General features: G+C 42.9%; 2 protein-coding genes across 5 annotated transcripts in view; both read right to left on the reverse strand.

Annotated features, from left to right (window-relative positions):
• Positions 1-130: 130 nt before the first annotated feature.
• NTAN1 (N-terminal asparagine amidase) lies at positions 131-7102 on the reverse strand. 2 transcript variants are annotated; one of them, XM_061379418.1, is made up of 10 exons: positions 6914-7102; positions 5852-5954; positions 5697-5762; positions 4979-5087; positions 3963-4036; positions 2638-2691; positions 1841-1894; positions 1199-1296; positions 616-729; positions 131-439 (listed from the first exon to the last, which is right to left on the reverse strand). In XM_061379418.1, the coding sequence occupies exons 1-10, from the start codon at positions 6992-6994 to the stop codon at positions 260-262; spliced, it is 933 nt and encodes a 310-aa protein (XP_061235402.1). In that variant the 5' UTR covers positions 6995-7102; the 3' UTR covers positions 131-259. The 2 variants fall into 2 exon arrangements, with proteins under 2 accessions (XP_061235402.1, XP_061235403.1); XM_061379419.1 differs by lacking the exons at positions 5697-5762; positions 5852-5954 and having other exon boundaries at positions 6914-7050.
• Positions 7103-8191: 1089 nt separating this feature from the next.
• RRN3 (RRN3 homolog, RNA polymerase I transcription factor) overlaps positions 8192-15607 on the reverse strand; it is a 133942-nt gene continuing 126526 nt past the window's right edge. For 2 of the 3 annotated variants that reach the window (XM_061379454.1, XM_061379456.1), the window contains 7 exons: positions 14878-15008; positions 13743-13873; positions 12755-12939; positions 12123-12231; positions 11595-11747; positions 10457-10544; positions 9190-9559 (listed from right to left, as the gene is read on the reverse strand). In XM_061379454.1, coding sequence (XP_061235438.1) covers positions 9401-9559; positions 10457-10544; positions 11595-11747; positions 12123-12231; positions 12755-12939; positions 13743-13873; positions 14878-15008 — 956 coding nt within the window. In that variant the 3' untranslated portion in view covers positions 9190-9400. Of the gene's footprint in view, positions 8440-9189; positions 9560-10456; positions 10545-11594; positions 11748-12122; positions 12232-12754; positions 12940-13742; positions 13874-14877; positions 15009-15607 lie in introns of those variants that run through there. The other variant, XM_061379455.1, reaches the window with a different exon arrangement.

The raw sequence follows: 15607 nt of genomic DNA on the forward strand, positions 1-15607 counted from the left end.
CCTCTCAGCACTGCTACCTCTCTGTCTGTGTCCATTGAATTACTGCATTGGAGCAACGGAATGTAAACCAAGGCCAATTCTTTCTCCAAAGCAGCACTGTCTCTTATGTAAGTAATGCAGAAAAAGCAAGTTCCTTCTGGCAAAATACTTTATTTTGAAAAGTGCAAGACACTGGTGTTGGTGACCAGCAGCTCTGCAGCACACGGCTCTGCTGGCACGACTGTGCTTCCCTAAAGCAGTCGTGGTGTTTGGTTCCAGGTTAGATCTTGTCAGAACAAACCTGTTCCCATAACCCTTCTTCGTTTTTTTTGTAGATGCGAGGTTTCCTGTCAGGAAACAGGGAGCGAGATGGAAAGGGGTGTTCTTTTAGAAATGTTAGTGTAGATCTAATGTGGGAGACAAAGTGGGGCGGCTCAGCCAGAGGCGATGTGGAAAGATTCTGAAAGACAAGACGGGAGCGAGAGCTGCTTGATACTGAGCACAAAGTTCTCCATTATTCTGCCTTTAATAAGACAGTATCCCCCTTCCCAGCAGCACAGTGGGACCAGTTTTGACAGACCCTACCCCTCTCTCTGCTCAGCTAGAAGGGGAAAAAAACAAGACAGCGTCAGATACCTGTAAAATCTGTTCATCATCTTGTTGCAACCAGAAATCCACATGTGGGAATGGCCTCCAGAAATAAGGCCCTATGTGCAGTTGTTCCATCTTTGCATCATAGATGTTTGTCAGCTGTAACAACACAGGAAACTTGAGTCAGACAGAGGCCTACACGCCAGCAAGAGCCAACATGTGCACTTCATTTTGAGGGCCTTAAGCTGCAGCTTCTGTCTTGGGTGCTGCACACACCAGCTCAGCCCCACTTCATCCTACTGCACCAGGATTAACTGGTTCTTCTGATAAACACCACACAGAACTCTAGCAACAAACCCTCCACAGCAGGAGCAGGATGGGATTATGCCTGTGGCCTGAATCTCTTTATGTAAGTTACCCGCTGGGCATCACAGCACACGGGAGCTATGCTGCACAAGGCAACCCCTTGCTGAAGTGGTTTGGTCCTTTGCCTCTGCCCTTCCATCCTTCTCCTTTAGTGGCAGAACATCACTAGAGCGTTTTTTTCCCTCAATTTTTTGACATCTCACTGCCCCAGCTGGTCTCCCAGCAAAAACACCCTTTTTCCCTCCCTGTTACTTTTACTCACCGTTGCTCCTGTTAATACGTGGGCTGAACGCAAATCCTCATCCGGCCCTTTTTCTGGGAAGGTTGCAGGGAAAATCTCTGCTGTTTTGACATTCACAGCTGGTAGGAAATAAGAGTTTAAAACCAGAAACAATTCTTACAGAACTTGTTTCAAATGGCCATGTCCCCAACACAACAGCATAGCTGGAACTTTAGAACCCACCAAATACTATTCAGTATTTCTCAGTTCCACAGACCCCTGACCTTACAAGAGCTTATTTCTACTGTCTTTACACTGGCAGCATTTCACTGTTCCAGAAGGACATTTTCAGAGATACTGAAACTAATCAGAAAAAGCACAGACTGAACAATGAAAAGAAGGTGGACTTCCAATCCCAAAGGCGGTGCAGTAGTTTCATACTGAGAAAATCCTAAGTACAGTTAAATGAAGTAAAATCTGCTTGTACACATGCACAGCCACTTCCATGTGTGCACCCACCTCCCTGGGCACCAGAAGAAAACTTCTACCTGTACCTACACCTCCCACAGCAGCACTTAACATTTAAAACAGGCTTTACCCAGTCATTAGCAGCTTTCCATTTACTATTGGAATGTGAAAAGCAATCCAGTTACAAAAACATAACTGAATTCTAATTTAACTCACCTATTCCATAAATGATTGGAAAGTGAATATCCTCTTCTTCTCTGTCATTTAGCTCTGTAACAAAAAAAAACCCAGCTGTCAGACTCACTGGGCTTTGGATTTTTTTTTTCTAAGCAGCATTCATTTAGTTCTGTGTTACCAAAGAACACTGATGAACACTGAGAACATGATGTTGCCAAAAGAACCATGGAAAAGGTGGTTCAAGTCAAGCACTACCACACTTGGGAAGAACTCCTTATCTCCAAAGAGCATGGCCAGTTCCAGCCAGCAGCTGCTCCACTTCCTTCACAGCGAATTTACAGGGAGAAACCCACATGCCAAGTTTCAAAGCTGTACATCACCAACAGTGCTAAGCTGTAACAGTGATAAACATGGGACCTGAACGCAACAGGAAGATAAGACCTTCTTCCTTTACATGACATTGCACACTATGAACTGACTGGATGAGTTTATAAATCCATATGGACCTGCAGGAAGGAAATCAGAGGTCTATAAGGATCATTCTCAGCTGCCCCTTAAGACACCCACCAGTGCACAGCCTCTTTCAACAGGACAAAGGTGGTGAAATAAAGTGGTAATAAGCACAGGCACATGGTAAGCAAAGAACTTTTGCTGCATCATCTATCTGACATGACCACACACACCACCAGCAGTAAACCTTGAAATTATAAGTCACCACGGAGAGCTCATGCTGCTCTTTCTTATAGGACAGATGAAAAAGCCACGTGTAGAAAGACCCCTGCACTTCTATTTCAGTGGCAAAAGACACTTCAAAACCCACAGAACCATTTTCTTACCTGTTACACAGAAAGTCACTAGATGAACATCATCTGGCTGGAGATCGAATGCTCCTACAGCAACAATGACAGCAGCAATGGGTAAGACTGACTGGAGGCAAAGCAGGTGCTGTACATAGACGAGGGGCATTGCCAGTGCTTCGCACTGTGGGATGGTGGTAGATCCCTAATGCCCTGGCCCTAGATAAGGCAACAGAGCAAAGAGCATCTGGCAGACTTGCTGCAAACTATGAAATTAAAGCCACAGCTACTAAGTGTAACAGTATTTACAGAGAGCAGCCACTTGTAATGGCAAGAACATGCTAGAAGTGTTGTGCCACCTCCTTTTACTGACACTGGTTTAGCTCTGGCATCACAGCAGCTCTGCTTTAGGTCACTAGTCATTTAACAGCTTGCATTTAAATATATTTGCCTGATATGTTACACATATAGTGTGCAAACCCAGTCTTTCATTAGCTATGAATTAATTTTGCTTTTCATCATTCCACACACTAGGAAAAAGTAACGAACAACTCTCTTTCAAAGCTGTAACAGCAATATAGTGTTATTGTTTCAAACTGCATAAAAATCATTAGGTTGAAAGAAATACGTTAATCAAAATACTTCATTCTTTACAGAACCCTCACACACCACGTAACACAGGTACCAGGAGTCAATGGTGCAATGGCCATGGGGGTGCTTCCCAGGGATTTTCACAGTTTGGTTTTCCTCCTTGTTTACCCCCTTGGCCACCTCCTTCCACTCCTGACATCTGCCCCAGCCCAGCCAAGGCCCCCCCATGCTCAAGAAGTGCTCAGCACAGGCCAGAGCATCTCCAGGGAAGTTCAAGGTGCTTTACTTTTCCCATTTGTTTGTAAAGCACCACAGTCACTTCTCTGGACTAGAGGTTTTATAAACAGACACAGCATCTTTCAGCAGACAATTCCAAACAATAATTAATTTTCCCTCATCACATTAATGAATGGTAACTGATGAAGTTACTACGTGCAGATTTAGACAGTGACAACACTTCAGCAAGATCATGCAGTGTATTGGCCAGAGAGCTGTGGTCAAGCCCAGCTGAACCGGCCCCAGTTCTAGAGGCCAGAATATAAATCAGGAAGAAAAGGCAAGTTTAGAGCCTCCACCCCACACACCAGCCACAGGCGATGCTCCAAGCCCATCCCCTCTCCACAGCAGGTTCTCAGGTGAAGAAAACACCCTTCTAAACAAACCCAGGTCTCTTTCCATTCAGTGAGGGGGCTCAGATTACAAACAAACTTTACCCAAATCCAATCAGAACTGGTTTTTTTTTGGACATGAGAGTGGAAAAAACGTGAACTTACTAAGAAGCTGATTAGTAAGTTTTTGTGATAACTGCCTATCATCATTGAAACCTCCAACTAGGTGCACTTCCAGCCTAACAGAGATGGAATAACAGGAAACAGCAATTAAAAAGACATCCCAAAGTGAACAGCTTTACAAATTAATCCCCCACCCAAACTGCAAAACAATCGTCAGAGAAGCCTCCCTGGTAACAGTCCCATGCACCAAGCTGGTCTGCATTCCAGAGCACGTTACATCACTCACTCTTGACACTTTGGGGATCATCCAGGCAACACCACAGATCAAGAGGCATTACACGCATGCAATCCTCTCCAGTCCCGAGGTATCTCCCATGGTCAGAACCTCTGGTTTGGACTGAATGTGGTAACCACCTTTCAGTTCCCAAGAAAGGGTTCACTAAACAGGAAGAGTTTTGCCTCGTGACCTCATAACTACTATGGACCATGCAGCAGGGTTTGCTCTGAGCAGTGTCTATGTAAAGACAAGTCCTGAAAAATCAGGAGGTTTTCTGAGACTGTATCTTCTTAGCAAATTGATTCTTAGAAAACTACAAGGGCAAAACTCTTCACATCCAGAAAGGACCTGGTTTGCTAAATTCTGTTTCAGAGCTTTTTTGCCCCCCACTGTCCTGTCCCCCCATTTTTATTTCTTTCTTTTTTAAATTTCCACATGCCTTTACAAGACCATCAGCCTGGAAGGAAAAATATAAAACCAAAAGCAGTTCTTTGGAAAATTTCACGTATCTAAAACCAAAGTTAACTGGGAACCAGTAAACACAAAACCTCACAATGACATTTTACAGAGACACTACTTGGGACAGAAACCGCTGCTAAAAATACCCTCAAAATCATCAGTTAGGAAATTGCTTTCAGTTTACATGTCGTTCCCAATCAAGAGCTATTTCCTGCACAACTGCTGTGTCTGAACCCCATATGATCACATAAAAACTCCCCACCTTACAAACTGCAGTAACCTTTGTGAAAACCAGTGCACAAGAAGTAAGAGCAGAGCTGACCTTCCACATCCTGTGGTGTCAGAGAAAGATTTTACTGAACTCATGATCAGCGACACCTCAGCTTCTGTGTCTGACCCGTCACAGTGTGTCAAGCAGGTGGCTCCACTGCCTGAGGAAGACAAGAGAAGACATCAGCATCACTGCTGGAGGCTGTTATGTTACTGTAATTGAGATCGGCAGCAGTTTACACTACTGTAGTAGTGCAAGAGCTACATTCACCAGCACAGTGAGCTGCCTCGCAGCACAGTGGCCTCCAGCAGATGTGGGCTGACTGACTGAGGCAATAACCTCTCTGTGTGCCCCACCATAAACCCACCAGAGCTCATGTGAAGCACACAAGTGCCCTCTGGACCAGGACCTGGGCACGGCTCTGATGTCAGAAATCCAGGCACGTTGCCAGGATCCTTCCACAAGTTCTGCCTCTGTTGTTATCAAACCTGCAGGGCAAACTGCTGAACACAGCCACCACAGTCTGCAACTGCCCCTGGCCATAGGAGCACATCAAGTTTAGAATCCACTCAATGAGCAACCAGAACATGGCACCTCTGACAACAAACACGCCAATTCTTTAGACAAGTTATTCAGTCACCAAGTGACTTTTTTGAGATTCAAGTTTATATAAAGGTAATTGTAGCTTATTTTATTAATGTAGCATAAACCAATGCTAATTCATTACTTCAGGGGTATGGGTTTTATTCTCAGCATCCTTTAAAAGTACCTGTGTGTCGGAGCACAACTATATGGCAGGTAGTTGCATCATCTGATCCAAGAATGGAAACTGAACCTAATTTAAAGGAGAGAAACATCATCAGAGCTGCCCTCTCACAGTCACTGCTGCAACAGAAGAAAAAAAACCTTTACGTTCCTACACACCATCTTTAGGGGTCGTCACTGCAAACTCTCTCTGCTGGACATAGAGAAGACCTTTGGGCTCCACAATTTGGGCAGGCTGACTTCTCAGAAGTTTTGCCTTTTCCTAAAGATAAATGATAACAGAGACTACAGTGGCTGAACTCTCAGGTGTATCCATTACTTGACAGAAACATCACCTCTGAAAAGCAAAGGGATCCGGGTCAGAGAGAAGCATACGTATTTTGTGTTATGGAGTACTCTGAATTTGAGTCTTTTGCCTCCCTGCCACTGATCCAGCTAATTGTTAAATCCCAGCATTCCATACACACACAAAACCCTTTTCCTTAAGACGATAAAATGGCAGCACAACAGAAAAGCAAGAGGCCTTGGCAAAGATGCACCAGAACTGAGCTTGGAAGCTTCATCAGGATACTTTGGAAATTGAAAAGTTTCCATCTTCTACTGCCACAACCAAGTGTATTTATTTAGTACTCGATCAAACATCGATTCGGTCTCTTAGTGCAGGGAAGCCCAAATTCCTGGCCTGTGACTACACCAGTGCTGTGACGGGGCAGGGAGTGCGTTTCCATCCCGGGGCTCAAAAAACACCTCACAATTTTATCACATTTCCACTGGTTTTCTGCAAAAACTCGTTTTCCCTGAAGACATCTTTGGACCAGAGACATCCTGCCAACCAGCTCTGCTAAGCAGTTCCTGCCTCACCGACAGGATTACAACGCTTATGTACTGCAAGGGAGGTTAATACCTTCCCAAGAGTCTTTCACCACGATGTTTGTCGTTCCGCACAGAAAGGGACAGCCCGAGGGAGCCGGGGCACCCGCAGGCCGCCCGCCGCGACCCGCCTCAGGCGGCTACCGCGAGCCCTCCTCAGGGACACCGGCTCCACTCGGCCCAGTCCCCCCCTGCCCCTCCGCTGCCAACGCGCGGGGAACGCGGCGGTACCCGACGCCTCAGCGCGGACACCCCAGCCCGAGTCCACCCCCCTCTAACACCCGTCTCGCCCGGCTGAGGCGGCGGGTCTGCTCCCGGGCCCTGCCGCTGGCCCCCGCGCCGCAGCCTCACCTCCAGGTGCGGGTAGGAGCGGATCATCTCCGCCGTGGGCCGCGCCAGGTCGACCCGCTGCCCGTTAACCAGCAGCGGCATGGCGGGGAGCGCCCGCGCCCGGAGGCAGCTCCGCGTTTCCTCCCGAGGGCCGCGCCGGGCCGGGCGTCGCCGCGCGGGGCGCTGGGAAACGGCGGCGGGGAGCGACGGCACCGCCCGCGGAGCGCCCGGGGACTGGGACTGGGGCCGGGGCTGGGGCCTGTGCGGTCCCGAAGCGGCCGCCGCCTGAGGCGGGGTCAGAGGCGCCGGCAGGAAACGTGCCCGGACATGTCCCAGCCCAGCGGCCTCCACTGGGCAGCGAGGCAGAACCCCCCGCCCCCCGCGGCTGCGGGATCATCCCAAAGCGGTTCATGGCATCGCTTGGGGCACAGCCGCAGTCACCCGGTAACCTGCGCCGTTATCCTCCCCCAGCAACCGCAAAACCGGGTTTTCAGACAACCCCACAGCCGCCAGGTTTTCCTTAAAGGCCAAGTCTGCTCCTCCAGCTGTTCAGTGAAGCTATCGCCGTGGCAGCGGTTAACGCAGGCTGCAGGGAAGGGGACAGGCAGGACTGTCACCAAAGGGCCGGGCCACACAACCCCAGGACTGCCAGCTCTGCCTCTCCCATCACTTACTGACAGAAGGAAACAGTTATAGCAGATACTCTCTTTGAAACATACACTGTATTTCTCAGGTAAGGCAAGATTCCACCCGGCGATCAGCACTCCTTTGAGTACAGCTGGTATTCACAGAACAAAGTCTCTTTAACAGAATGCCAGCCCCTGCCAGCTCACCTGTCTGCCATTACACTAAACAAATGATCTGTCACAGAAGAGGCTACAGAAACACTGTGCAGCTCCCAACCGAACCTTTGTTTGAAGCAAGCCCCTTCGGTGCACAAATGTTAGGTGTACAAAAATATGTGCATCTCCAGCACAGACCGTTCAATGTCTACACATGCTTTGTTACACCTCTCGTTGCTTACATTTTTCTTTTTCCACTACTGAGATGTGAAGTTCCTGAATCACACTCCTGGTATTTATTACAACTTGGGGAGTTTCACACAGCCTCATTTCATAATAAGTGGCTGACCAAGTTGCTAAAGATGTAACAGTGAAAGAAGAGAAGGCAGCAGCTGTCAAAGGATGTTTTCCTTGCTGCTGAGCTGGGAAAGGTTCTTCCGTGCCAGGAGAGAATGCCATTATTTCAGATGGAAATCTATTGTTTATTACTCAGGACTGACAGTAAAGAGAACTCAGCTGAAAAATAAAACCCACCTCTATTTAACCAGCAATGAACAGATCCACCAATGCATTTTGCGGTATCACCCCCAAAACTCATTTTGCAGCCTGTCAGAACAAACATCCTCAGTTTGAGAAGCAAAGCACACACACAGGTCCTTAGTTACACAGGGATGTGTTTTTTCAAAGCTGTAAGAACTGCAGTTTACATCAGTCTTCCATGGCTCTGAATAAAAATGCTGTCTTCAAAGCCTCCAGATTCAGATTCTGAAGAAGGGCAATTAGAGTTCAGTGCCAAAAGCAGAACATTTTCAATAACACAAATAACACTTCGTTTTTCCTCACTCTTTATATTCTTATTCAGAAAGCCAACAACCATCAACAGACACGGAACTGCTGCAGAGGAACTCTACACTGACATATGGACGACACAAGGACACCAGTGACACCATCACTTCCTTTCTACAAGGGAAGATTTCTGTATTTTCAGCATTCACATATAAACTTCAATCCTGGAAATAAATACCTGTCTCCAAGTGCTTCATAAGCAGCCCAAGAAAACTATCTATAAATCATACATTCAGCTACTCCACCATTTTCAACACTTCCAACAATCATCACTTTCACAAGTCTGAACTTCAATAGCTGGAAAAGTTGTGTGTCAGCTACAGATTATCATTATTCATCCGAGTACACTGTCCACTACCAACTGCCTTTACCAAATACTGTTCTGGAGATCAGAAAAGCTTACAAGATATGTGCAAAGGAATCACTGTCAGACTTGATCCATGGTTCCCTTGTCATGGGATCATACCATTACTCTGAAATCAGCTCAGAAACAGAAGAGTAGAGTTTGAATACTGACAATGGAATTCTGGTCCCCACACAGATCAGGAGGAAGACAGACCAGATATTCACCCTGCATACAAAACCTCATAGAGAAACATGAGTAAACAAAGTTTTTTTAAGTCAGGAAAACTATAAAAAAAATCTTCAGTCATAAAAGCCATTTCAATGTGAAATTTGTAAAGTACCACCCTATTTATTCTCTAAGCTTTTCTAGCAACATATGACTTTATCATAACATATCTGTAGAAATATGATTAAGAAACAATATTTTTTTCTTAAATGTAGTTATTTAAGCATTTGCCATTTTGGAAAGTTGAACTAAAGTCTCTTTACAGAGGAAAACATTGCACACAATTTTCAACCTTTTCACTTCTCCATGTCACTGAGGGTATGGCACATAACAGTCTGGAGGGGAGCCAATGCTGCTCAGTGGGCTCCGGGTAGTTGACTCGTAAGAATTCGGAGCAATTCCAACCACGCCATCATTTTGAGGGGTTTCTCCTTTCAAAAAGTCATCATCTTCATCTTCGGAAGTACCCTGAATAAATTGAGAAGGATCAGTGAGAGCAGAAAGATACTCCAGGTCTTGATTAAGATTTTATGTGAATAATTACTGCTGAGACCAAAAAGGTTATTTCTAAAATGTTGCAATAATCAAATCTGCTAATCAAAATATAAAGTCACCAGTAAACAAAGCTACAACACCATCAAGTATTTTTACATGTGGTTACAGGAAGGAAAGGTAAACACACCAGCTGAAGGGCACAATAGGACAGACATTCTCCAAGAAGGTCAAGAGACTATACAGGAGCCTTAGGAGGACATAATTCAGGATTTGGGTTGTGCTCCAATTGTAGTGACTAGTTGGAATGGTAAGAGAATTAGAGGTACTCTCATTATGAAATATGGGAACTAAATCATATCTACAAAGTGGATTTCCCAGTGGCATCACAGAATCACAGAATCCCAAGGGTTGGAAGGGACCTCAAGAGATCATCTGGTCCACCCCCCTGCAAGAGCAGGGTAACCTAGAGTACATCACACAGGAACTTGTCCAGGCAGGCCTTGAATATCTCCAACGTAGGAGACTCCACAACCCCCCTGGGCAACCTGTTCCAGTGCTCTGTCACTCTCACAGTAAAGAACCTCTTCCTGATGTTCACATGGAACCTCCTATGCTCCAGTTTACATCCACTGCCCCTTGTGCTATCACTGGACATCATATCATAAGCATTCACAGTGCTCCTATGCTGCCAAACTCTTCTACATAAGAGGGGAAAGTGCTCACAAAGCAAGGATGCATCAATCCTTAAAACTTCATTTCATAGTTTCCCCCTAAATGTTTAGTGTTCTCGTATCTACTAAAAATTAATCCTACAATAGAAGCAGCTGACAGATTTGGCAAAAGCTGAACTGTATTTTGATCCGAGATTACCTTTTTAATGGGTTTCTTTAGGTTCTCAAGATCTTCAGCACTCAGCTCTTCCCAAAACTGATAAAAAGGCTCAATGGTCTTCTTTGATCTAAGAAAGGAAATAAAATCCAGTAAGGAACTTATTCAGGAGAAGTCATATTATTTTAATAATACAATATAAAAAGCTTGACATTTTGACAGCCCTCTGTAGTGTTCTACAAGCTATTCAATTAATCCCTATATAATCCCATATTAATCTCACGAATAACTCAATTTTGCTGACAAGTATAAATTACAATTGTTTGTTTGACAGTCAGGTCTCCTAATTCTTAGCTGGGTATTTTTCACAGCTACACTATGCTTGCAAGTAAGCATAAATTTATTCAATTTTTTAAAAACAATATTAGTAATGTCATTAATATTATCATGCAATTGTGTAAGTAAATATATAATAGACAATTTTATGTAGTTTAACATTGTGTATTAATATAATTTGTAATCTTAATTTATACACCTAAGAAAGGTCTCCATTCCATGGACACAGATTTGTTTGTTGTCCTTTAATACTAAAAAGTGGTTAAAGCACCACAGTGCCAGACGTTCTTAAAAAATGCAAATAATCCAGTACTCATTAAAAAAGCAAGATATATTAAATGGGGCTTTGAGCAACCCAGTGTAGTGGACGGTGTCCCTGCCCATTGCAGCGGGGCTAGAACTATATGAACTTTGAGGTCCCTTCTGACACAAGCCATTCTATGAATCTATGAAGTCTTGAATCAAAAAGCAAATGAACTCAAGGTGCAAAAAAAAAACAAAGCAAATGAAAATAAGACAAAAATGACACAAAACCACCACATCTCCAACAAAATATGTAGTAGGCTAACGTGGTATTTTAGAGACTGCTTAAAACAAGATAAAAAGTCATCAAACAAGTTAACTAGACCTTCCAGGAAACTGGGTCCTGTTCCTTCTTCATCATACATTCCAGTGGGGATAAATTTCCATTCAAACCTTTGACAATTTCTGATTAAAATATGCTACATGAAAAATACCAAAGATCAGGGAAAAAACTGAACCACAGAAACACTGACAGTTTCTTACAGTTTTAGTTCATTATTTTCTTCAAGGCAGAAACAAGTTGTTTATTTTTCAAGTATACCTTTTGAGTATGTAGGGATCAAAGGGGAAGAAACTGTCAAGTGGGTTGGTGCATGTCTGCACAAGGTCACCCCCACTGCCGCTCCGTACAACTGGTAAGAACTGCCGGTTGTTCCTCTCAATAATTGTGTAGCAGAACACCAACTGGTATTTCCTTCAAAAAGGTAATAAAGAGAAGATAAGCATTTCAGATATTATTAAAGTACAAAGTTACTTTTTAGCATACATTATGTGTATCTTCCATTCTCCAACTGCTATAGGGTATAAGTATATTCCTCTACACTCCTATAAACTTCATTTCAAGTAGAATTGTATCAGCTCCAACACAAAACAGCCAGTTTCATAGTACTGTGGGATTTTATTAAAACTGAACCAGAACTAAACTTATCCCATCTAGAACATGTTGGTGTTATACAAGCTGTCTTAGATACTACTGTGCCTAACAAAACCCATGTTTTAAGAACTGTGTGGGTTTCAGATGCACACACACAAATATCTGTATCAAGCTGAAATAAATGAGGAGATATACCTGGTAATGGCAGCAAACAAGTTCACAACAGAGGGTATACAAATCTTCAGTGGGTTTAGCTGACACATGACAATGCGCTCAAAATTTAAACTCTGCAGATAGGCCAGACCTTGAAAATAAGAACAACTGACAAGTTTAGGTTATGTATCACACAGGCTGAACTTCATTTCCAAGAATTTCAAGTCTGACCAGCATGCACACTTCACATCACTTCCTAGTCTCTCTCTTATAGTACACTCTCTAGGCCACAGCTGCTTCAGCAGAAATGTTTCTTTAAGTAACAGTAACCTGCCACAGCCAAGGGTTACTGTGGCAGACACCAAACTTATACACCCAGAGGCACAGAGTCATCAAACCAGGTTATTAACTGAAGCGCACATAAGCTTTATGAAGCTGGAATTCAAACATGTCCAGTAAGTGGAGCCAGATATCAATGCTGAAGGGTTACTGGCATTGTTTTCAATACTGGAATAAAAAGATTATAAAGCTTGGTGGCCCAAGAAGTATACAAGCCACCTCATTTCATTTAGAGCACAACGTAAACTTGCCATCACATACTTGACCATTACAAAACACACCAACAGTAAAATTTGCAAATGAATCCCAATACTATTCAAACCTAATATACTCACCTTTCCTTAAGTTTCCATCCAAAAGCTGCTTATGACGGAAAATAAGCGTATAGAACACTGCCTGACATGTGGAATAAAATGGCCCGTGCAGAGCTACATCACAGTAAACATTAGCCCCTTTATCCTGATTATCAATGTACTTATGTATCCAGTTCACCAGAAGATCCAGGCATGCTTTTACTGTACTATATGGAGAGAAAAAGAAGGTGTAAAAACAGCACCTGAAATGTTAAACAAGTATTCAAGGATCTCAGTGGTTATAAAAACATCAGAAAGAAAATCAGTGAGTAAAAAAAGGAGATTGTTATGAGCTTTCACCTTTATCTCAGCATAAAATGAATCAATGTATCAGCACTCAAAACCCAATCAGTGAAAGCACAAGATGTCAAAAGAGATGAATCCATAAAAGCACCTTGCATGTGAAATGCACACTAAACAATTAGAATCCTGGGCTACAGTAATACAGAGAGATGCCTTCAACAAGTAATTCCAGTATCAAATTAAGTTCAACATTAAAGTTACTGAGCCCACCCTGAACAGCATAAAAGCTCAGAATGCGTACATACAAAAGAAGACATTTTCACCCATCTGATTTGTCTCAATACCAGAACACTTGATTTCCCTGTCTCAGAGTCTACATAAAATGCCTAACAGAGTATTAAAAATATGTGTTTCTAACATCACATACACAGGTATCCATGACTCTGCCTGAAGTCACCGTAACCTATCCATACTCAGCATTTCTTGGTAAGTGAAGCCTTAAACAGCAAGTCACAAATCCCAGCAATCTTTACTCTGCATCATGTAAATGCAAAACTGTCCTGCAAACTTTAAGACAATACTAAAATAGTACTGTAGAAAGGACAAACAAGACTACTGACTGGCAAAGCAGCAGGACAGAAGACTGTGTGCATTCTGTGAATTCCGTACTTAACCTCAGCAATCGTTGTAAATTGTTTGCTTTTGCCCATATCTAAAAACAACTTACACAACTGGAATAAATTTAGCTCTTGCCAAGAAGCTGCCAATATAACTCCCAGCAGTCTGCCTGATCACTGAAGCATTGTTTGGATCATGCAGTTTTTTCCAAAGATGGTCTAGAAATGCTTCAGCCAACCCCTGGAAGGAAAATACAGAGAAGTTGTGAGTTGTTATACTGATGACCACTGTTCAAGTAATAGATTCCTACTCTCAATTCCTGTAATTTCCATAACCAAACCATTACCAAAAAATCTACTTTTAACTGTAGTAATTATTCCTACACATGATGGAAGAGCATTCTGTTCTGTGTCTTTTTCTATACCTAGTTGTAAAAAGTAAATGGAGCCAGAAGCCTCTGAAAAAGTCAGGAATAGAGCCATAAAAAGTGTGCTACACTTGTGTTGTTCTTGTTATAAAAACAATGGTGGTAAGAAGGTAAACATGAAGCGGCTGTTCACTGTCTCTTGTAACAGATGTCAGGGACATCCACTGAAAATAGCAGGAAGACAAATTTAGAGAAAGAAGAATGATTCTTCCCCATACATGGTTATATTGTAAAACTTTTTGCCAGAGAGTTCATGATGCCAAAAATTCACATAAGAACAAAACTCATTATGAGTTATTTCCTCCTCGAATTTCTCCACCATGGGCTGTTACCATGAAAGAACATCACTGACTCAGGAAGTTACCAACTGGTGCTGGAGGCTGAGAGGGTATTCTAGCAAAGCATCATAACATGCTTCCCCATTCTGATATTCTTTATAACACATCCACTATTCACCACTAACACACAGTATCCTTAAGACAGTTTGGGAATGCTGAAGAAACTCGCTGGAGTGTTCCATCTTGGGTTCAAAAGTCAAACCAATTCTTGTCAAAGAGGTCTGTTAATCAGGTCCTTTTGCACTAGCTTCAATTCCATCTGGTTGCAGTTTATGAACAACATTGGAAAAGCAAGCACAAAGTAAAACTTGAAGAAAGGAGTAACAGAAGAAAAAGAAGACAAAGACACTAATGAATCCTGATGCACTATCTTCAGACTAGAATTACAGTAGAAAGCAACTTCTTTTTTTTTAAAGAAAGCCAAAAATGGATGCAGAAATGACAGAAGACGCTGCAGTTTAAAAACAGCTTCTACTCACCAATTTGAAGCTACAGAGGTAAAACATGAAATATTGTACATGACACGAAGCATGGGTTGGTAAAATAAGCTTGTCAAACACAGAAACCAGATCCCGATACAAATCCTTTGTGTTGCTGATATCCAGCTTGCCTACACAACAAAAAAACTAAAATGAGCCATTTCAGGCTTTTTTTTTTTTTACTGCCAATGCAAAAGTGGCATTTATAACTTCCTAAACTACCAAGAAACATGTAAACCGTCAAGATGCCTTCCAGATTTATCTGTTATCTAAAAGACATTTACTGGTAAGACCTTCCAGGACTTCAGTTGTACTGCTTTTTACACTGGTGTATATAGAGTATCTCTACATGTGTGCTCAACGCAAGTATAAAACTGGCATACATGCAAACTTTGCAATAACGTGTTAACTCAGAAGAGCCAGAAGAAAACACTAAGAAATAAACTACCACACTCATGCGAAGAAAATACAGCAAAATGGTTTCTAAATATATAAACCTAAGAAATTCAAACCCTTAACTCATCTTAGTTTAAGACATTTCTTTCAGGTTTCTTCCTATAACACAAAGCCTAGTTGTAGCAATTCCAAATGAGTGACTTGGCTACTTGTTTTCATCTATTTCCAGTCCTTGTGACATTGAAAGGATCCATAACTCTAATACTCAAACCAATACAGTACAGACAACAATAAAACACTGTGGTTAATCAGAAAGTATTTCTAATCCCCTACG

Source organism: Neopsephotus bourkii, unplaced genomic scaffold, assembly GCF_033783945.1.
Source record: "Neopsephotus bourkii isolate Nb327-2 ecotype Australia unplaced genomic scaffold, CSIRO-AGI_Nbou_v1 NB_1770, whole genome shotgun sequence".
Classification (NCBI taxonomy): Eukaryota; Metazoa; Chordata; class Aves; order Psittaciformes; family Psittacidae; genus Neopsephotus; species Neopsephotus bourkii.